The sequence below is a fragment of the Schistocerca piceifrons genome, chromosome 7, assembly GCF_021461385.2.
Source record: "Schistocerca piceifrons isolate TAMUIC-IGC-003096 chromosome 7, iqSchPice1.1, whole genome shotgun sequence".
NCBI classification, from domain to species: domain Eukaryota; kingdom Metazoa; phylum Arthropoda; class Insecta; order Orthoptera; family Acrididae; genus Schistocerca; species Schistocerca piceifrons.
Genome location: NC_060144.1, coordinates 468,376,196 through 468,400,522, shown reverse-complemented (window position 1 = coordinate 468,400,522; position 24,327 = coordinate 468,376,196). Strand labels below are relative to the sequence as shown.

The window sequence follows — 24,327 nt, the reverse complement described above, 5'->3', positions numbered from 1 at the left end:
TGCTGTCTCTGACAGAATTACAATGTCATCAGCAAACCTCAAAGTTTTTATTTCTTCTCCCTGAGCTTTAAATCCTATTCCATTATTTTTTTATGTTACATTAACTCCAGTGAAATACACTCTTGCTGCCTTGTCTATATGCTATGCATGTTGTTCTGCCTGTAGTACACATTATAAACATTATTTAGTCATTACTGGGGGGTTGCATATGTCCACACACACATTTGCATATACAATCTTCATAAAGGACTGAAATCTGGAAACATGTTTGAATGAATGAATGAATGAATAAATACATAAATACTGGCCTGAGAGTAAATCAGGAAGTACTATACACAGCAATCCTGCAGTTCAGTGACTTCACTGGTGCATGTTTCCTGGTATGTTCAGACTATCGAACTCGCTCGCTCTTATACTTTCAGAACATCAAATATTCCAGAGCATATTTGTATTAATTAGATAAGAAAGTTCCAGAATCTTTTATAAAATATGAAAGTGGATAAAAAATGTACACAGAAAGCAAAACATGAATGCGTAACCTTTTGCACCACAGTCCAGGACTCCATCCACTACATTACAATTAACAGACACCAGTTTCAAAACTATGTCTTTCATCTTACCACTTCCTCAAGGCTTAAACTGTCATTATGTCATTAACTGACATGTAATTATAACAAATCATACCAAAAATGAAGCATTTTGGATAAATATTTGCTGCACTGGTGCCTAGAATCAGTATATTTTTGTAGCTCTCAAGTTATAGTTCTAAAAGCACTAAATATGAAAAGCCATTAAACACCAACATGTTTTTTCCTGTCATTTTATTATAACAAATTGTACTGAAACTGATGTGTTCAACAGATCCTCAATCTGAACTTTCAATTCACCACCACTGATAAACGACCATGTAGCAACAGCCTTACAGTCACTGATTCCTATCTCGTGTTCCTAGACCCCATCATTGAACCAAACTTCCAGGTATTGTGCATAACTGATAGAAATCTTCCCGCAGTGTACAGTGAAATAAAATATGTGAATCTGTAGTGTAAGTAGGATGGAAAATGAGAAATTAACAAAGGAATATACCAAATAATACAATTAGAAATATCAAAAAGGCAGTAATTATTTGAAAATGGAAATGAAGAATATAGTAACTGATATAAAAGTATTGGACAAATAGTGTTTTACACAAGTAAAACATAAAAGCTGTTCAAAACATATAAAATATCAAAAGTAGACTAGCTTACACAAAGAAATGTTCATTCAAAAATAAATCTGTAGTTGTTACATAAAAACTTGAAAATACAAACAAACAAAATTTTTGGACAAAAGCACTACATGGAAAGGCAATGGAAAACAAAAGGAAAGATGGGGTTGAAAACCAGTTCATAACATCACATCCTGTGCCAGATATCTCTCTGTGCATTCATTTCATAAGATATGTTGAGTGGAGCATCACCTGAAAAAATTTTGTTTGAAATCTTGTGAACGAACATCCTATTCTGAGATCCAGTTCTTGCCTTGCATCCACACTCTTTGCCTCATTTTCATTTGGTTTTCCCAAATTTGACATTGCTGCTTTGATGTCCTTTTCTGTTATAGCTGAAAAATGTGCTCTGTACACCACCTGAAAAATAAAAGTAGAAATAACTTGACAAGGTTACAATTAAAATCTGTTGCCATGGAATATCCGTTTTCTTGCCTAATAACTATAAAGAATGTTAATACTTGAAATTCTCTCTCTCTCTCTCTCTCTCTCTCTCTCTCTCTCTCTCTCTCACACACACACACACACACACACACACACACACACACACACACACACACTGGGAGGAAAGGGGGGGGGGCTGGGAGGGGGGAGAGAGCATTTATGCATTGCACTAGAGAAAAAACGCAAAACTGAGTTATTTAAGTTAAACCTCTTGCTTAGGGGCCTATTTACTGCTCCTTGCTTCCACAGCCTAATGACAGGTTGACTTAACAATTTTTCACATTCTATCTGTAATTTTCCAATATCTTATTAATCTAATACTTAAGCATCTGAGCAATTATGACAAACAGTAATATACATTTACCTGTGTGTTTTACAATTCACAATGCTTTCTTTTGCACACTGTGAAAGTACTAGGTGTAAAATAAAAGTACTAGTACAGATTTTAAAACTTCTGTTTACATCAGCACTAAATAAACCTAGTAGTTCTCCAAGCAGTCCCCTGGGATGTCCAAATGTGGCATCCAATGTTGCTACCTCTCTCTTTAACAGCACTGGAAGGCACTCTGACATGACTGTGGCTTCCTAAAATCATGCCTGAAATGAGGTCCGTTCTGTCCAACATTTCGCCCACCACAGCTAGAATAGCCTTTTGCTGTCCTCCCAATCTCCAAATTATCTTTGTCCAGCCCTATCTTCTTCAGCACCCACATCCTTACCCAATGGCTCCTATCCATGTGACTGTCTCCACTAGTACTATCAAAAGGAGAGCCACCAGTGAAGCAACACAAGTCATGTATCAACTGTTATATAAACACTGTACAGCCCTTTACATTGGCAAGACTACTACCAAGTTATCAGTTAGGATGAATGGGCTTGGGCTGAGAGTGTATACTCGCAACACACAATATATGATTACAGAATATGATCTACAACATGATAGTCATGACCTCAGTGCCTGTTTCACAACATGTACCATCGGGATTCTTTCCCCAGACACCAGCTTCTCAGATCTCCGCAGGTGGGAACTGGAGTCACAACATGTCCTTCATTCTTGCCACCCAACTGGTCTTAATTTACGTTACTTTCAACAGTCTGAGCATATCTTCTCACTATTTCTTTCTTCATTACCTTTTACTTTCCTACAGTGAAGTAACAGAAGTCATGGCATAGTGATGTGCTCACATACAGATGGCAGTAGTATCACGTAAACAAGATATAAAAGGGCAGTGCATTGGCAAAGCTATCATTTGTACTCAGGTGATTCATGTGAAAAGGTTACCTGCATGACTATGGCTGCACGATGGGAATTAAAAGACTCAGAATGTGGAAAGATAGGTGGACATGAGACAGTCCAACTCGGATATCGCTATGAAACTCCGAGATCCACGTAGTCAAGAGTGTGCCAAGAATACAAAATTTCAGGCATTAACTCTCACCATGGACAATGCAGTGGCTGACAGCCTCACTTCATGACAAAGATCAGCAGCATTTGCGTAGACGTGACAGTGCTAACAGATGAGCAGCTCTGTGTGAAGTAACTGCAGATATCAATGTGGAATGTAAGATGAATGTATGCGTTGAGACATTGCGGCAAAATTTAGCATTAATGAGTTTCGGTAGCAGATCAGTTGAACCCTAGACAAATGGAAAAGCGTAAACTGGTCAGATGAGTCCCGATTTCAGTTGGTAAGAACTGATGGTAGGGTTCAAATGTGGTGCAGACCCCATAAAGCCATGAACCCAAATTGTCAACAAGGCACTGTGCAAGCTGATGGTGGCTCCATAACTATGTGGGCTGTGTTTACATGGAATGGACTGGGTTCTCTGGTCCAACTGAACCAATAATTGACTAGAAATAATTACGTTTGGTTTCTTGGACACCATCTGCACCCATTCATGAACTTCATGTTCCCAAACAACAAGGGAATTTTTATGGATGACAATAAACCACATTACTGGCCACAATTGTTTGTGATAGATTTGAACAACTTTCTGGACAATTCGAGTGAATGGTTTGGAGATACAGATCGCCCGACATGAATCCCATTGAACATTTGTGGGACATAATCAAGACGTCAGTTTGTGCACAAAATCCTGCACCAGCAACATTTTCGTAATTATGGATGGCTATAGAGGCTCACGGCTCAGTATTTCGCAGGGAGCTTCCAATGACTTGCTGACTTCATTTCATATCAAGATGCTGCACTACACTGAGCAAAAGGTGGTCCAATACAATATCAGCAGGTATACCATGACTTTTTTCACCTCATATCTACTATTTTTTGACCTATCTTATTTTCCCAGCCCCCCACCTCTACACACACAACGCACTTAACCTTCTGCTCATATTAAGTCATGCAAAATGTTTTGTCAGTACCCTTTGTCTTGTGGAGTACTCTATCCTCCACCTTTAAACTCTCATGTTTTCAAATCTTTCAGTGTGGTCCCCAACAATCAATTGTTCTTTCTCACCCCATCCAGTAAGTCTGCCCTGACTCCGGGTTTTGGACAACTTTTACAAACTCAACCTGTTTCCTACACCTCAGTAGTCCTTTTCCTTCACCCCTATTTCTCCCCTTTCAACCATTCTGCCAGGAGGAGCCACTGGCTCCAAAAGTTTGCAGATTTCAGTATCTTTATATGTGTGTTTTCTTGCCACCGTTTTGTGAGTAGATCTTTATTATATTTTCAGAAACTGATTTTTTTTCAGATACTATTTTTTTATTCAGATACTATATAACACAATCATCAGACCAGTCCTAGCATAAGCTGCAGAAACATGGAGTTCAACCGAAAGGGAAGAATACCAATTACAAGTATTAGAAAACTAAGTTTATAGAAAAATCTTTGACCCATACTATGATAATGAACTGTAAAGCTGGATGAGAAGACACAAGACAGAGCTCCACATGCTATCACAACAAGCTACAATAATGAGCATAATAAATTCCAGAAAACTTCAATGGGTAGGCCATCTGCTGAGAATGAAAGAGGATCAAGGGGTTTCAAGAACACTCATGGAGAAGTCAGGTGGTAAGAGACCAAAGGGGCATACCTAGGAGTACATGGGTAAATGAAATTAAAACAATATGCAACAATATGGACATAAATATTTGGCAGCAAACAGCGCAACACAGAAGCATTTGGAGGCAACAAGTGAGATTGGCAGGGGAGCTATGAGCCCCTTAGAAGTCAAGAAGAAGAAGAATATTTAATACACAAAATGCATATTACAGCATACGAAACAATCAGTACATGTGTTTGTCTGAGCAGTAAACCACCTGGAGAGAAGTTTCAAAGACATGTGTTCAGAATACTTTTACAATTCTCATAGCCACACTCAAGTATTTTTTTAAGGTATGGACTTGAAGCTAAAATTTTGTTTTTAGTTTGCTTTTATTTTATATTTATTTTCCAATGCATTTCACAGAAATGTCAGCATTTCTTCTCCATGTGACCAATTTTGAAATAGGGTGCAACATCTCCTATTCGTATTTCATTTTCCAGCACTATTATATCTCGCAACTAATGTATGTGCGTGCTGAGTGTGGTGTTGCCACACATGCATGTTTGAATTGGCTACCAACTGTAACAGTGGGGACCAGTTGGTGGAGGCCGCCTAAGGGAGGCATGTGCGCACTGATGTCTCCACCCTGCTGTCTACCAGTGACTCGTGCACATATATGCACAGAGCAGCGCTAACTGGCCTCTCTTGTGTGTCTTTCCAGTCTGCCATTCACATCAGAGAGTCCATATTCCATTTTAGTTGAGTGCTGCATGACTAAAGTCATATTTTGGTTGCTCTGGACTGGTCTCATGTACTACGAAGTTACAACATAATTGGAAATGATTTTGGAATGGTTTCTGCATATGTAATCTTCACATGTAGTTTCTTCAGGTTTATTCATTATGGACGCTGAGCTGCAGGCCTTGACTGAACAGTTTACTTTAGCTGTGATCACCTTGTTCCCTTCTATTAATAACCAGGGTATCATTCCATCGGTCCATCCACCTGCTTTCCCTCCACATGATGATTCAGCCCAGCATTGGGACGCTTACGAAAAAAAACTCAAGACAGCACTTTTTGGCCTTCAGTGTGACAGACTCGAATTTGTTCAAAGCCTTCTTCCTCTAGTGGATTCCACCTAAGGTGTATCATTTACTGTGTCAACTTGCCCCTCTACAAGAACTGGCAGCTCTTACTTTTGATCATATGTGCAATTTATGGTCCAACTACCATCGCAAATGAATATGTGTCATAGCGGCACAAGCTGAGTTCTACTGATGCCAATAGCTGGGGAGCCAAACTTCATAGCCTTAGCCATAAATGTCAGTTCGTTACTAGCCCATAACGACGTTTGCACTGACTCTGCAGCGTACGACACAATTATCTGTTTACTCCAGACAAAGAAGTGTGCCAAAAGGCTCTACTCTGTGAAAAATCACAGTTGGCACAAGTTGTGCAAATAGCACAATATTTTGAAGTTTCTCAGACAGCGGGTGACCAAATTCAAGCTTGGGGTGATGTGGCAGGAGTGTCACAAGATGTACCCACTAGGATGACAGATAACTTGCACAAGGAAGCAGCACTGGTGGCAGTAAACATGCGGGCTCAGCACTCAGCAGACCAAGGCTGGCACAAGTAGCCGCGACCACCATGCCGATATCAGAGTTCTATGTTTCAATCTTGTCCTTCCTGTTTTGTCCAGCACAAATATTTGGAGTGCCCTACATGCCGGGCTATTTGTAATGCTTGCTGAAAGAAAGAACACATTGCCTCCCCAATTTGTTCACTGAAGGTTGCTCAGGATAAAGACATGGCAGTGAACTGTAAGATTCCAATGCTTGTGACTTCTCCCAAGTAAGCGTTTTTCACCCAAGTGATTTGGCTACAGGTGGACATAATTGAATTCTCAAACCTATGTGAGTTTAGGCTCGTCGCTGTTGACTCCAGTCAGGGAGAAGATGGTCAATTATAACAAATAGAAAATTGCACTCTTGGGACAATTTATGGCATCTGCCTTTTACAAGTCAGTGGTTCGCTCCATTGTATTTTTGGCGGTTCTTGATGCCAGTGTCGAGAGATTTTTCGAGATGGATGAATTTCTACAGTTGGATTTTCTATCACTGACTCAGTTCACCTTGTGTCTGACCACGTACAGTAGTCTCAGTGAGAAATACTGTGTGCAGGTTTTTCGGACTTATTTTTGGGAAGGTATAGAGGGTGCTACAAATTTCTCTGCTCATATTTCTTTGAAGTCCACAGCTCAGTTTTGCTGTTGTCATGTGCATCATATTCCTGTCACCGTGAAAGATCAAGTGACAGCAGAATTAGATGGACTCCAATCTCTAGGGGTGGTGCAACATGTTATGGCTAGTGAATAGTCATCTCTGCTGGTTGCAGTTCAGAAACCGGCGGGGAAACTTAGACCCTGCAATGACTTCAGTACTACTGTCAATGCACAGTTGATCATGGATAAGTATCTTCTCCCATGCCAGGAGAAACTGTTGTTGAAATTATCTAGTGGCTTATAATTTTTGAAAAGTGATTTTTTGAAGGGTATTTGCAGGTTCCTGTAGTAGGCAAAGTCTCTCATCAGTGAGTTCTGGTTTTGAATACTCCTTTTGGTCTCTATCAACATTTGTTCCTTCCTTTTGGCGTGACTAGCACCTCTGCTATTTTCCATTGACTTTTAGAGCAATTGACAATGCCTGTCCCAGGTTGATTTAATTATCTACACGATATCATCATGGGCTCGTCCACCGCCGATCACTTGTAAAATTTGCACATTTTGTTTTCTGTCTTCTAGTCCATGGGCTTACAGTACAACCTTGCAAAATCTCTTCCCCCCCCCCCCCCCCCCAGCCTTCTATTGTTTATTTGGCATTCAAGGTCTCACAGGATTCACTCTCCACTGTATCATCTCCACTGTTACGTCTATGCCTCACCCGTCATCTATGGAGGAGCTTCAGGCCTTCCTCGGGAAGATAGCCAACTACCATAAATTTCTGCTGAGGGTGGCCTCCTTGGTCCACCCATTGCATGCCTTGTTACAACAGGAATGTACCTTTTTGCTGGATTCCGAAATGTGAACATGCTTGTCAAATGAAATCCAAACTACTCTCGGCGCCTTGTTTAGCTACATTCTCTCCGGGCCAGTACATAGTTTTGGCGAGTGACACTTCACAGTAATGCCCTCATACACCGGTAGGCTGATGGCTCTGAATGACCTGTTGCATTTGCCTCTACACCTCTCACTTCAGCCTGGCAGTGTTACTTTTAGGTGACAAAAGAGGCTCTTGCCATAGTCTATGCTCTCCGGAAATCTTATGGTTTTTATTTTTTGGTATGGCTGCACGCTTCACCTTATTAATGACCATAAACTCTCAGTTTCCTTGTTTAACCCTCACATTTCCTTGCCTTGATAAGTCACACTGCCTACAATGCTGGCCACTGCTCTTGTCTCACTACAATTACAAAATCCATTTTTGGCCCAAATTCAAACGTGCTAATCTGGGTGCTTTCTTCTGTCTTTCTTTGGGTCCTGAACCTGACTTTGATTGTGAAGAATAGTTTTGCTTTCATTTTGATAATGAAACACAGGCTGCAGTTGAGGGTTTCCCAATTACGAGCTCAAGCATAGCAACTGTCATTGCTGCTGACCTAGTTATCTGCCAGGTGGTTTGGTTTGTCAAACAGGGCTGTCCAGATAAACCACTGAGTTGGGCTTCAGACCCTCTGCGCAACTAGTTTTTCTTATGGTATCACCTCTCTGTTTTTGACAGTGTTTCACTGTTGTCCACAGAAAACCTCTCTCCCAGAGTAGTCATCACCGCACCATGGCACTAGGTTCTGTGCCTTCTCCACCAGGACCATTGGGGAATTTTGCACACTAAAGTGTTAGGTAGGAGACATGTTCCTTGGCCAGGGATCGATGGTGAAATTGTCCATTTTGTAGTGGCTTGTGACCTGTGTGCCTGACAACAAGCAGCTCCTAGGGTGTCTCTGTTCCTCTGGTCTACTTCAAGTCAGCCATGGGAACGCATTCATGAACATTTTGCAGGTCCCTTCTTCAATTCCTTTTGGCTCTTGGTTGTGGATACATATTCCCCGTTTCCTTACATTCTCCAAAGTGCATCCAGACAACAGTATGTCATCATATCTGAGGAATCAATCCCACCCACGTATTTATTATAATGAAATATGACAGCAAGTTTCTTCAAAGGTTGTCGTTTGCGAATACTTCTCTCTGACACTGTTTCAGTAGAGGAGGATCTGATCAACATAACTGGATTTTTCTGTGACTTCTTTTGCCTGGAGCCACAGAGAAGCACAAGGCCTTTCTAAGGAATTTGACCTGCCCAATGTCAAATTTGGAAAGAAGATTAGGTGGGAGAAATTTTCTGTTCCTCCGTATTGTGCCAGTGAGGAAGGTTCCCATGGAATACAGTTTTTCCACTACTGGGATTGACGTGAAAAAATTGTCACAGAAAATGTGGTACCTCCTGTTCCTGTAATTACCAAGAGCAAGTAATTTGTATTAACTACTAGCCTAATCCGTGCTCTTTTACCTCCATTCTGTCAGCTTCACACCTTGCACCACGGTGCACATAAAATGCAAGGCAGTAGTTCACCACAGAATCACATAGCATCCAGAACTTTACATCCGATCTGTGGTGATGTTTATTAGGGAGGTACTGGACAAGTTGAGAATTACTTTTAGAGCCAACAAGACTTTAGTCAACACTCAGCTGTTGATGAGGCGTATAATGGTGATGAAACACATTATTGGCAATATTCAGCATAATATCAAACTTTGCAGTGGGGTCATATGCTGGATGCCCAGGAGGGTACAATTTTGTATTGTCTGTCAAGTGGAAAAATTTTAGGAGCAACTGAAATCTATTTCGCGAAAACATTCGGGAAAACCGTGGAGTTGCCATGTTTTTGTCTGTCGACCAGTGACTAAAAATTGTCGGTTTCTTTACGAATCCCATATTTAGTATTACCGCCACAAAAACCCTCATTTCCAGCACTGAGGTAGGATACCACTTTCTCACATGAGAGTTCACTGATAAGTTTACGTTTGCTTCGAGAAATTGCCAAGCATATCTGTTTGTTTCCGCTTCTGTTTCCATTATCATAAACAGTTGACTGAAAAAAAAAGAAATTTAAATCAATTAGTGTAGCATTTTTTGGTACATGTTTGGGGCCTAGTAATTCCGAAAATGTGAAGCAGTGAGGAGCAGGATTGTCCAACTCATCAGTTCCAATTTTAACAAACGTGTCGCTGGCTGCAGTCAATTCTTCAACATCGTCTTCATCGCTTCTGGGTGCAGATTCGGCTATTGATAACTCACATGATGAGATATCACCACTAGACCACTCATAGATCGATCTACTGTCCGAAAAACCTGCAAAATAGTTCTCACTTTCACTACTTCCGTGGTATACATTGCACTCAAACAAGACTTCTTCCTTGGCAGCGCCATTGTACCTTTGAAACGAACGAAAAACAACCTTGTGTTTGGCATTATTGATTATTGGCATTGACAATCGAAACTAAGTATCTGACGACTATCTTTAGACAACATCGATATACCATGATCTGTGCCTTAGTTCGAAAATAAAGTGCATGAAAACGGCAGTACAATTAGATAGTACGTGGCACTTTTCGTGCGTACCGTGCGATCTGATTAGATCGTATTTGGCATTAAAAGGGTTAAAGCCCCAAATGAAAAAGTTTGTTGTGGAGTCTTTGCCAGAAGATGCCCTTCTCCATTTTCTGAGCACTATTGCTTCATGCCCATGGGGGGAGAGGAGCCCGACTGAGTTGCTTAACAAACGGCAGCCACACATGCTGCACCACCTTCTGAGGCCTGCGCCGCACCTGCAATGGTTTGGTTCGTACGGCTGCTTCACACTGGGATTGGTGGTGTGGAAGCAAGGGTTTGGTCGCCAGCCGATACTGGCTACTGTCGTTTGCTGCTGGGGAAGCCGTCTGTGTGACATCTGTATGGCCAACGGGCTGGCGGCATGCCACCTGGATCAGCTGCACCCATATTGCTGCCAGAAACCACTAGTTCATGTGTGTGGCCCCCGTTGCCACAGCCCGACCCACTACCCTCCACCTCAAGCCCATCACTGCCTCATCCAATTGGCTGTCTTCTCTAAATGTGGCGTATATGAGTTCCAGCCTCCCAGCACTCAGTGCCGGTCCATCTCTGGCCTCGGGTCCATTGCTAAGGCCTGGTGTTCCAGATGGGCCACCTCCACTATCCCCCTTCCCTCATTAAATCAGCCATTGTCACCAGTATCCAGCCACACTGCCCCCATACTGGGACCTCCCTGCTGATCACGATGTTGAGACGGTGATGGTATCCTCCGCTCTGGTGCTGTCATCAGGCACCACACGGGCCCACTGCCCTCAGATGAGCCCGTGTCCCCACACATTCCGACCGTATGCTCTGGTGCCCAACCAGCACATTATCCTGTCCCTCCATCAGCACTGACTGCTGTCACTCCAGACCTGATTAATTTGTCTCTCGCCAGAATGCCGGCATCTCCTCCGTTGCCTGGGTGTCCAAGCACAAGGCAAAGGTGTGTTACATCCCACAACTAGTGTGTGTGTGGTTGTGTAAGTGTGCGCGCGCGTGCTAGCTGGCCTCTCTCGTGTGTCTTTCCAGAGTGCCATTCACATCAATGTACTGCGTATTGTTACATGGAGATTCACAGGAGTCCGTATTCCCTTTTAGTTGAGTGCTTCATGAATAAAGCCATATTTGGGTTACACTGGACCAGTCTCATGTACTACGTAGTTACAACAGACACATTTTCTGTTATGAGTTAACTACATTTCTATGCATTATAAGAGCTTTCTTCGATTGTTCATTTATTGTATCATTGGGAAAATATGTCTTAATCAATAAAAGCATGCTTGTCATCAGAGAACCTCCTTCTGCCAGTTTGCCATCTCTTTGTTCCAAAGATTTCTACAAATTTTATTCCCAGAGTCAGATGAAGATTTGCTACTGAAATCTTTCGTCAATTAACACCTCTGCAAAGAGCACGAGCACTTAGAAAGCACAGGACCAGGACATGAAAAATAAATATTTATATCTTTCACAGTCTTCAGCACTTATACATCTGAGCAAGTGAAGAGCACCCAACTGCACCAATACTTTATTAGTAAATTACACTACATTGTAGTTTCCTGATAGGTTTGCTCACTTTCCTGTTAGTCTCGTCCACATAAAGTATTTCTGTGGTTTTATGAGTGGTTAAAAATCCATTTTTTCCCTAAATAACACCATTTGCTGCTAATCATCAAATCAACTGACATAAATGGCATATATCCTCCTATCATTAACTTTTGTAGCTTTGGTTTGGTGCACTCGGTCCTACTATTAATACCAGGTGCTGATGTTCTGTGGTTCACAGGTCAGAGTAACAATTAGGAGTATGGATACTGGTTGGCTACATGTGTCATCTCCCTGTTCCAAATAGGTCTTACGAGTATTCCTCATGTTGCCAAACCTAATTTTGAGTGTTGTGATCAAATAGATACTAAAAACCAAGAAATTACAACTCTGGCGGTTGCACAGAATGTGTTACAAATGTGTTATCTCAAAACTACTTGATTTTCATAGAATAATTTGTTCAGAAGATAAAGGCATAAATGGCCTTAGAACAAAATTAAGCTTTTACAAATACTATTCAATCTGTTTTGATTTCTGGACAAAGTCTTTTGTTAGGTTTTGCCAGAGGAAATCACTTTAGCAAAGGGTGTGCACTAACAAAATAGTAACTAGCAAATCTGGAGAATGTGCTGTAATACCTTACCACAAATACTTAAACTATGATAAAAATCAGATGTATGAATTTAACAGTGAAAATAGAATAACAGGGAATGTGTGGATTGTTTGTCCCCATATTGGCCACATAATCAGATCTGTTGATTTACGTAACCGGAAGGAGAAAACAAAAAAAGTGTTGTTCTACAGGGTTCAATTCTTACAGCTAAACAGTCAAGCTGCCAAAAACAATTATGACAGGTTTGAAGTTTCTATGGCAAAGAATCCCACTATCCTAGGCCTAAAAAAAGGAGGAGGAAGAAGAAGAAAGAGGGACTACTGTGATTTCCCACTATACACATATCTCATCATTTAGGAAACAATTAAGATAGAGTAGATTTACATGTTGCACAGAAAACTTCATTCTGATATTTACCCAAACATGACACACATATTTGTGAGCTATTTTATTTGCAAATTCTTAATGTGTAAGAAAGTGTAAAATATCATACTTACATCAGGATTATGAATACTTCTTTTCATTGAGTTCTGCACAGCTGAAATCACTTCAAAACATATATTTTCACCTTCTTTATCACAATCTAGCCACAAGATGAGGTAGTCACATCCCTTAGCTTCATGTGCCAGAAATGCTGGCATCTTTAATTTTGGTGTTGCTTCTTTCTTCTCAGTAGGGCATGAAAATAACTCAACCTGCAAATCAGTAACTAAATGATTCCATACTTTAAAAAAATATCAATACAAGTTTTTGGTTTCGTAATTATAAAACATAGGGGAATCATAAATAACATATGCATGCTGGAAAATTAAATACTATGTGTATGATGTACAAAGCATAATAAATAATAATAATAATAATAATAATAATAATAAAGAAATAATGAGATGAATAAGGTTTAAAACTAAAAATACAATGAGTTTTCTATGCACCCCATACTGATGATCAGAGGAATCGTCAAAGAAGGAGGCATAGGATGGGTGGCCACGAATGTCAGACAAATGGCATGCATACCCGCTGAGGAGAAAGTCATGGCATTAAGACAGTGGTAGTTCAGCAGCTTCAGCACACAGGCTCTCAACCGTGCTAGTGTAAAAGGTGCCCGTGGCCAAACAGTTGTCATGATGGTGGATAGTGTTGAGACACCGTAAGATGGATGGAGTGCAGACGCATAAACAAAGCACCCATAGTCGAGTTTCGAACGGACAAGGGACCAGTACAAATGGAGGAGGGTGGTTCGATCGGCACCCCAGGAAGTACCACTGAGGACACATAGGACATTGAGAGACCGCATACAGTGGGCTGCCAGGTAAGACACATGGGAGGACCAAGAGAATTTCCTATCAAGCATGAACCCCAGGATTTTTGTAGTTTCAATGAATGGAAGGGCAACAGGCCCAAGACATAATAATGGTGGGAAAAACCACTTGTGTTGCCAGAAATCCATACAGATGGTTTTGTCAGTGGAAAAGCGAAAGCTATTGTCAATGCTCCAGGAGTAAAGACGATCAAGACATTGTTGAAGATGCCGCACCATGAGACAGGTCCATGGAGAACTGCAATAGATGGCAAAATCATCAACAAGAAGGCAGCCGGAGACGCCCGGTGGAAGACAGGCCATTATAGGGTTAATGGTGATGGCAAAGAGGACGACACTCTGGACAGAACCCTGAGGCACACCGTTTTCCTAGATAAAGATGTCCAACAAGGCAGAAAACTTGATATTTTAAAAATTCCTGAAGGAAACAGGGCAGGCAGGCAGCCACAGAAGCCCCATGTGTAAAGTGTATGGAAAATACCAGTTCTCCAGCAGATGTTGCAGGCCTTCTCTAAATCAAAAAACACGGCCACAGTCTGTGATTCCACAGAAAACCATTCATGACATGGTGAACAAAGTAGCGAGATGGTCAACTGCAGAATGCCACACTCGAAATCCACACTGTGTTTTCGTCAGTAAATTGCAAGACTTGAGCCACCATACCAGTGGGGCATGAATCATACGTTGCATAACCTTGCAAACGCAGCTGGTAAGAGAGTTGGGGCAGTATCTAGAAGGGAGGTTTTTGTCCTTACCAGGCTTAGGTATGGGTATGGCAGTGGCTTTATGCCAGTGTCCGTGAAATGTGCCCTCTGCCCAGATGCGGTTGTATGTGTTAAGCAGAATATGTTTGCCTGCAAGAGAAAGGTGCTGCAACATCTGAATGTGGATGGCATTTGGCCCTAGGGCAGAGGATCGTGATGAACTAAGAGCATGATCTAGCTCTCTCATAGTAAATGTGGCATTGTAGCGCTCATGATTCAGAGAAGGGAAGGGTATCACCCGAGCAGCCTCCACTCATTTCCGATGGAGGAAGGCAGGGTGATAGTGGGAAGAGCTTGAAACTTCCAAAAAATGATGGCCCAAGGTGTTGCAGATAGCAATAGGGTCCATGATAACATTGTCCGCTACTGTCAGGCTGGAAATTGGGGAATGGATCTTGGTCCCAGAGAGCTGTCGGAGGTTGGCCCACACAACAGAGGAAAGGATGGAATTGTTAAAAGAATAGTGAGTGAAATGCAGCTAGCTCTTTTGCTATCCTGAAGAATGCTACGACACTTTGCATGCATCTGTTTATAATGAATGAAGTTTGCCATCATAGGATAATGTTTAAAAACCCAGAGAGCACGTGTCCGTGCGCGATTTGCATTGCATGGTAAAGAGGAAGTGCGAGGAATGGAATGTTCTGCAGCAGGGCTAGTATAATGGCCATCAATTCAACAGTGAAGACACTGCAGCCATGTGAGGCAGAGGGTGGAGTTCACTGGGCCATGCATGTGTGTATGCAAAGCCTGTTCATCCATCAACTGCTGACCCATCGGTGAATACCACTTCTGAACCGTTATGTCTCAAGGGCAGCCAATAACAGGTGGTGAAAAATCATGGGGTCAGTGGAATCTTCTGGACCAAAGAATATTTTGAGTCAAAGCCAAGGTTGAGGCACAAGCCATGGGGCAGACGCAATGTCTCCCTGACCAGAGGTGACAGTGGAGGAAGTTTCAGTTCCGAACAGAGACACTGTAGTTGTGCACCAATTGTAAACACAGTTCTGGGTTGCTGTTGTGGGAGGTGGAGTTCCCTTCCAGGTAAAAGGATACAGTTGTTGGGTTGTTCAGGGAAGCTACTTATGCATGTAGCATAATTCAGCAGCTGCTGTAAGTGCCTGGTAGGTAATGGAGGGACTCCAGCCTTGTCTAGCTGGCTGTTCAGAGGGCTAGTTCAGAAGGCTCCTGTAACAAGTCAGACCCCACAATGATGGATAGAGTCCAGTATCCACAATGCTGAGGGTGATGCTGAACCATTGCAAGCTTTGTAGAGCCACAAAAGGGTAGAGAAGTATGCACTTCAGCTAGTGTTACTGAGGCAGCAAAATGTATTAAGGTGCGCCAGCACTTTCATTTAAGTTGGCGAAGGTGGGGAAGTCATGTCAACCAGGAATTGAAGACTAGTCCCAAAAAGCGGTGCATCTCAACTACAAGAAGTGATTTATCAGCTAAATAAAGCTCGGGGTGTGGGTGGGCAGTATGACGGTGACGGAAGTTCATGAGTCTTTGGCGGCTGAAAACGGAAAGCCATGGGTGAGAGCCCATGGCTGTGCCTTTCATATGGCGTCCTGTAGGCAATGCTCAGCAACACCCATACTGGAGGGACAATAATAAAAGCAAAAATCGCCAGCATATAAGGAGAATGATACCAAAGACCCCACAGCCACAGCTAGACCATTGATGACCGCCAGAAAGAGAGGGACACTCAGTACAGAGCCCTGCAGGATCCCATTCTCTTGAATATGAGAGGTACTGAATGAAGCATCCGCTTGAACCTAGAACATTGATTGACAAAAATCAGGAGTGGATCCCAGAGACACCACTCATGAAATGTAGAAAGGATGTGGTGACGCCATGTCATGTCATAAGCCTTCTGGAGGTTGAAAAAGACAACAACGACATGCTGACAATATGCAAAGGATAGTGGACGCCAAGTGAAACAAATTATCAGCAGTGGGGCAACGTTTGTGAGTACCTCCCTAAGAGGCAGCTAAAAGGCCCCAAGACTCAAGGAGCCAACACAGCCACTTATTCATCATACATTACAGGGAACGTTGGTAAGACTGACTGTGCAATAACTGTCCATCTCCGGGGCATTCTTACCCGCTTTCAGTACCAGAACTATTGCACTTCTCGCCACTGAAATGGGAACTCACCCTCATTCCAGGTACGGTTAAAGAGGGCAAAGACATGACACTGACAATCCACTGAGAGATGTTTCAGCATTTGGTTGTGCATACGGTCTGGCCCTCGGGCCACATCTGGCAATGGGCTGAGGCACTGGAGTGTACTCATTCACCAAATGGAGTATATTATGGCTCCAGGTAACAGGTAGTAAAAGATAAGCAAATTCCCTCCACCCACTATTTTATGACCCGAAAGGTGGGGTTGTAGTTATCAGACACAGATAAGTGAGCATAATGCTCAGAAAAGTGTTTGGCAACTGCTTCTCAATCAGTATAAACAGCTCCAGCTAAGGAAATACTTGGTACACCTGCAGGAAACTGAAAGCCACAGAGACGTCTCATGTTTGTCCACACCTGTGATGGAGAGGTACGTGACCCAATGATGGAAACATACAGTTCCCAGGATTCTTGCTTTTGTCGTTTTATGAGGTAGCGGACAGTGGCACAGAGCCATTTAAAGGCAATGAGGTGCTACAGTGAAGGGTCCTGCTTCTGGTGTCAGAGCCCGCCTACAATCTCTAATGGCCGCAGTGATCTCCGGGATCCCAAGGAAGAGGGGACAGCTTGAATGGCTGTCATTCTATACTGAAGAGCTGCATCGATACTGCCTTGCGGTGAAGAGCTAAGGGCGACAGCAGAGGTGAACCCATCCAGTCAGCATTACGGAGAACCCAACTGGGCAAGCAACACTGAGGGAAGGACAGGAAGATCAGGAAGTGGTCACTACCTTACAGGTCTTTGTGGAATCTCCAGTAGACAGATGGCAGAAGACCACGGCTGCAAAAGGAGAATCAATAGCCGAATGAGTTGTGTGTGCCACACTGAAGTGTGTGGGGGCACCAGAGCTCAAGAGGCAAAGATTGAGCTGTCTCAGGAGGGTTTTGATATCTTCACCATGGCCAGTGATCAGTGTCCAACTCCACAAGGGTTATGAGCAATTAAGTCATCTAAGACTAGGAAAGGGATGGGGGAGCTGCGAAAGTAATACAGACAGTACATCCTGGGACATGACATCATCGGGAGGTAGGCAGATTACAGATGTGCCCTGAGCAGCCACAGCCTCCAAAGATATATCAAAAGGCACAAGGTCACTATATATACAGTCCAGAACGTACATACAAACTCCACCTGATACCATAGTTAGTATGATTCTTAAAATAACCTTGGCGGCCACAAAGGGCTCGGATCCAAGCTGCTGCAAACCACATTTCTGGGACGGCAATACACAGTGCAGGGTAAGTACTTAAAAGCTGCTGTAGCTCGGCCAAGTGTGGAAAAATCTGTTACAATTCAACTGGAGGACCAGAGTGTCCTTCTTCCCCTCTTCCTCCTTCGAAGACAACAACTGGGAAGGGGGTGTCCCTGAATTGTTTTCAGGGATAGAGGAAGAACGAGAAGTCCGACAGCCAACAGTCTTTGGTTCCTTCAGTCACTGAGTGGCACCTGGCTGTGGATCAGCAGCAACCGTGGAGGGATAGTCCCAAGTGACTTCTTCCTAGCTAGAAAAGCTGGAGGAGGATGAGGTGCCTCCAGCTGCGGAATGGAGACTGGTGTCCCCGGCAGATGGGGAACCAATGCTTCTGAAGTGGGTATAAGTGCAAAAGGTCCCCCAACCTACTGGTGGAGGATGGAGCGAGGGGAGGGGTGGGGGGCAGTGGCATTAGTGGGCGGATCTGAGGACTCATTGTAAGAGGCCCAATAGAGGAAGGCACCATCGACAGTGAAGGCGACGATGTTGCAGCTGTAGCATAAGACTGTCATCTGTAAGGGATTAAAACACTCATACTTTTTTCTGGCCTCTTGTTATGTGAGCTTGTCCAAGGTCTTATGCACCTGGACTTTCAACTCAAGCTTAAGAATGGAGCAATCTGGGAAGCAGGGGGGGATGGAGCTCTTTTCAGTTTACAGAGATGGAGCCAGGGGCACAAGGAATCTTTCCATGCAACGGACAACCAAAATCTCTGCAGACATGCAGGGTTTTGGGTGAACTATAACAACAAGAAGGAATGGTGCCAGGGAGGAAGGGCAGAGAGGCGGAGCATACACCACAGCAGGTGACCTTCCCTGCACAACACGCACTTCTGTAAAATTGGGACAAGACGTTAGGTGAAACCCAATAATGGTGACCATATAATCATTAGTAGAAGGTAAAGACTGCACTGGGAGCAAAACTGGAAATCAAGACCAAAATCATGAAACAAATCCAAGCAGCGTCTGCACCAAACAGGCCATCCAACGGAAAGTCAGAGGAGAGAAGAGATAGTTGAAGTGTAGGTTTGCAGCACAGAAAGAGAAAGTAGTGCTGCAAAGGCTAGACCCTGTGGTAGCCAAGCATGTACTCACTGAACTGTTGTGAGCCCACTGGGAGGCAAGATGTCAGTCCCAGACATTCTCATGTCACATTTTTGAAAATGGTTAATTCAGTAACATAAATGTGACATTTAAAACCATGCAGGAGGCAGACAATTCTTATTATAATAATCAGTATTCTACAGTCAAAACGACTGGGTCCCAAAGATAAAAGTCAAACATAAGGCAAGGAATGACTTTATTGCTCATGTGATTTGTTTTGGAATTTGTCCATCAACAGATATCCAAAAGTGATTACGGCAAGCAGCCATGACATTTCAAGTTGTACACGAAACAAACACTCACAGACTACTCTGTGAATATTTGTTTTAAATGCAACTTGAAATGCCATATCTACATGCAGTAATCACTCGTGGATGTCTGATGATGGATAACTTTCATAAAGAGTCGTATGAACAATAACATTATTTCTTGCCTTATGTTTGACTTTCACCATTGCAACCCAGTTACCCTGAATGCAGAACTACTGATCGTTTCAACTTCAAGTTTGGCGTTGAATAACAAATAACAAAAAAAAAATTCTGTGTGACATAAATACAAATTTACAGTTCCTGTATTTTTTCCTTTGGTTGTCGTATGAAACCTTGCTTCTTGCCAAATTTCATGATCCTAGGCCAATGGGAAGTACCCTACATGTTTGGATGAGTGATGTTGCAAGAATCAAAATATGTGGCCTAAATGGCTGTAGCTTTTGCTTCAATGACTTAGAAGCTTACATTTATTAAACCACCTAAGGCCTATAGATCTTAGAATGTTGCATAAATTTCAACTTGATATGTCTACCTGTTCCTGAGAAAAAGGGGTCTTAACAGATAAACGAACAGCTAGAGAGTCCAACACTAAATGACAAAAAAAAACCTGCGATGTGATATAATTACAAATTTACAGTTTTGAATTTTTTTCTTTTGGTTGTACTGTGAAAGCCTTCTTTTTGCCAAATTTCATTATTCTAGGCCAACAGGAAGTACTCTGTAGGTTCTGATGAAGGAGTTGTGAGTCTCAAGGCATGCGACATAAATGACCATATATTTTGATTGCATTGACTTAGAAGCTTCAGTTTATTGCACCACCAAGGGACTGTAGAGCTCTGTAAGTGACATAAATTTCAACTTGATATGTCAACCTCATCCTGAGAAAAAGAGTCTTTAACAATTGGACAGACAGATGAACAACAGAGCTATCCTATAAGAGTTCTGTTTTTGCTGATTGAGGCAAGGAATCCAAAAATGTGCTTTCGTTTGTAGGTGTTTGCATATAATTACATTATCAGTGGAAATATGTCTCCTTTGTTGTTGTGGATGAGGGACAGTAGGCCTACTCCTGCATCTGATTTCATATAGGACCACTTAAAACGAAGTTCAGTATTCCTGTTTCTGCTTTCCCACCTTAAATGTCACTTCCTGCCTCTTTCACGAATGCCTAAACACTAACTACCTTGCCACTTAAAGCCTTTACATATGGCAACAATATCTTTCGGTTTGTTCATGTTTGCCATGTTACTGGCAGTGAGAAGCAGTAAGCACATTACTTTTGAACAGTAAAGTTTATTACAGTCAAATGCTGACCCAAGTTCTTTACTGGCTAAAACTGTTTTTCAGTAACTGACAGATACCTCTTGGCAGATGCTATGTTGTTACAAGTGAGGACTCAATATCTATAGGCTACTGGTCTCCTATTAGAAGCTTGGCTGAGTCACAACTTGTGGGAACTCAATGTTGGGTTCTTAATAGAAGTCATCCACTAGGAGCCTGGCATAAATACTGACTTCCATCATGTTCTCACACAATGATGGATGACAAAGGACCTATCTGCAATTGAAAACTGTGTAACACTACAAACCGTTCTGACTGTTAAAAATTACATGAGTATTTGACTGCAATGAACTTAACTGTTCTTCGGATTTTGTGAGATGTCTTTCAATAACATTCTACTAGGCTCGCTTTTGAGGGTGTCACACATTGTAATTTTCAGAACAAAATGCATTTGATTTTTCATGTCTGTATGTAGAGTCCTCTGATTTGTTTTACTTGTATTATGTAACCATTTCTATACAGTGTCTGCATGTAATGTACTAGATACATATCAAACAGTATCTCTCAGGAGGAATGGAAAGTATTCAGGGATATGACAGAAATGAACATTCAAAGCAAAAAAATCTAGTCAATGTGGGTCTACAATGTATACTGTAAGAGCTATGGACACTTCTTCGATCTTCGAGTCTATGAAACAAATATTTTCTACCGCAAGCATTTTACTTTTCATATTTTGGGAGAAGGTAGTATGAACCAAAAGAAGAAAAAATTGTCTAGAAAACATGGATGATAAAATGCACATCTTTAAGAGCTATGGGCACCTGTTCAGTAGGAGAGAAGGTGAACAAATGCTCATAGGTCTTACGGTATGCATTTTGGAGTCCATGATTACTAGACTTTTTTTGCTTCAAATAATAGTTTCTGTCACGTCTCTGAATATTGACCATTCCTCCTGAAACACCCTGTCTACAGTGCTTGGTCACCTTTCTCCTGAACTTGAGCAACATTCCTCCACATTCTTCTGACCAGAGTTAAAAGCTATAAGTTCCTGCTTGAAGTATAACACAAATGCCTCTTTATCCAGTTTACTGAACATATGAGCCTAACTCTTCCTATATAATGTAGTTGCCCCTTCTAAATAGTGATTATTAATGCTAAAACTGTCTCTTGTTCACTGATTAATAACTTTGCAATATATGCGTACTTATAGAGGTCAGGGCTATTAACTGCCATTATAAATAACAGATGTCTGTCACAAGTTGACTTCCCAGAGACTTGTTCTAAGCAGTTCAGTTCCGTTTATTAAGATCGTAAAGATACAAAAGCTCTGTAAAACAGTCGTCAAATGTTTCTCGCAGTTGGAACTATAGCTGCAGAGTGAAAAGGGGATAAGAAGAAACAGAAACAAAATTACCGGGTCCACTCGATCCCAGTTATTGTACTTTCCACAGAAGTCCAAAGTCATAACGTGGCCACATACGGATGTCATTCGGAAAAGAACGGTCTCGTTCTGAAACTGCCCGGTCCACTCGTGCACTGCGCACGCTTCTGATCCTGAAAAGAAGGAAACAGCACACGCTTGTTTTTTTGGGTTCTGGAGGCGACTGCAAAACAGTAATCGAAAGAAGAAATACAGACCTCTTCTAGAGTTGCTTTTCCCATTACTTAGTATGCTCGCCAATGACGCAGCCAAAGAAGGCTTTTCTGCTACCATTAACGCCACTTTCATGTTTTTTAATTTACAGTAGTGCCCCTAACCATAAACAAACTTCACACACCTCCACAACGCTGCACAGTTTACATTTGCACCAACGATGTTACCCGGTAGTGTTCATGTTTACCACTCGTAGCTCTCAGCAGAGTTAATATTAATGTTGATGACTGGAACGATGATAGAGACTCTATGATCGAAGAGTGAATGTTATAATAAAATTCGCTTTTTGGTTATGGAAAGTAGTAACTTCATTTATATATTCGCCCAAAAATCTATTAAGTTGTTTGTGGAATACATCATTCATTTGCAAATATTGCTAACGAAGTACGGTACTCGGGATAGTAGTTACGTATAAGAACAACAACTAAAGGGTCATACGACTCTGTGGCGACGTCAATTATCCACTGCGCCAAAAACAGCGGGTGAAAGCTGCAGCTGATAGATATTTATCTTTGCTGTAGTCGGCTTCATTACGAGTTGTTTATTCTTGTTAGTTTTTGATCTGTGCTTGGAAAATAAAACGTTTTCTCATCTCATGAAAAAGCTGTTACTTCATAAAATATAAAGGCTCCCACAGTGGTGACCCCGAAAAATCGTAGCAGAAGCATAAAGAAAATATATATACCGACGAGAATAATGAATTCAGAGACAAAAGCATGGGGCAGTGGAATCAATATTGAAGACTACAGTCTGTTCGACCAAGGATCGCGGTCCACGCCCTTTGATTCGCCACAAAACGGAACGACAGATGTTAACGCAAAAGATGGGAGTACCTACGCGCGACACGGGAATGTTAAGCTTTCCGCGTTCTGGCCGACGCGCCCCCAGCTTTGGTCTACGCAGGCTGAATGCATATTTCGGCATTGACAAATTTAATATAGTGGTTTCACATCTAAATTTAGAAGTGATAGAGCAAGTAGAAGAAACCTTGTCGCAACAAAATTACTTTGTGCTAAAGGAAGCTCTCATACAGCATTATACGTTGTCACCAGATTTGCGACTACAAAAAATTTTCGCATACGAAGATTTGGGCGACAAGACTCCGCCACAAGTACTCAAAGCCTTACGTACATTAGCCGGCCCGGAACTCCTATCTGAAGAGTCTTTACGTCTAATATGGCTTCGTAAACTTCCTGCCAACATCCGTGCCGTCATTGCAGCAGAAACAGACTTACCATTGCAAGTCTTGGCAAAAAAGGCAGACACCATCGCAAACACCTTAACTGCGTGTTCCGAATTCAACTACAGCCAGGATAGAGGCCCAAGAACGTGTAGTGTGATGGAATCTGACGTCAGTGAGCCAGGAACATGCAATAATACTTCCCAACATCAGTGCTCATCGACCGAACCCAACATACAGCAACTGGCAGCACAAGTGGCAAAACTCAACGTGCAAGTAACTTCACACCAGCAGCAGCTACGAAGTCGCAGTTGGAAAAGACGAAGAAATGCTATCCAACAGGATTTGACAGATCAGTGATGCTGGTACCACAGACGCTTCGGTAACACTGCCCGTCAATGTATTCAACCCTGCAGCTACCCAAACTTAAAAGGCGGGCGGTAAAGGGCGCTAACGTTCGTCAACAACAACATAGGCGCCCGAGTCATAGCGTGATTCAAAGAGGTGAAAACGCCACGGTATCTGCAGTCAACCAATCACACCAATTGTTCGTGTTGGACCTCTCTTCAGGTGAGAAGTTTCTGATTGACACAGGTTCAGAAATCAGTGTTTATCCAAGAAAGAGAGGTGATATACTCACGACAACAACGCAACATGTGCTGACTGCGGCAAACAATTCCAGAATATCTACCTATGGTGAGAAACAGTTGGCATTACATCTGAATTCCAACTTCCATCCAAAATGGACTTTTGTGGTTGCTGATGTGCCGAGTCCTATAATTGGAGCGGACTTTTT

General features: G+C 42.2%; 1 protein-coding gene across 1 annotated transcript in view; it reads right to left on the bottom strand.

The window, feature by feature from the left end:
• Positions 1–22,527, bottom strand: part of LOC124804804 (DNA topoisomerase 3-beta-1) — a 122,255-nt gene extending 99,728 nt beyond the window's left edge. The window contains exons 1-4 of the mRNA XM_047265142.1: positions 22,336–22,527; positions 22,112–22,251; positions 13,025–13,222; positions 1,460–1,627 (exon numbers count right to left, since the gene is read on the bottom strand). Of these exons, the coding sequence (XP_047121098.1) occupies positions 1,460–1,627; positions 13,025–13,222; positions 22,112–22,251; positions 22,336–22,426 (597 nt within the window). The 5' untranslated portion in view covers positions 22,427–22,527. The remainder of the gene's footprint in view (positions 1–1,459; positions 1,628–13,024; positions 13,223–22,111; positions 22,252–22,335) is intronic.
• Positions 22,528–24,327: the final 1,800 nt, after the last annotated feature.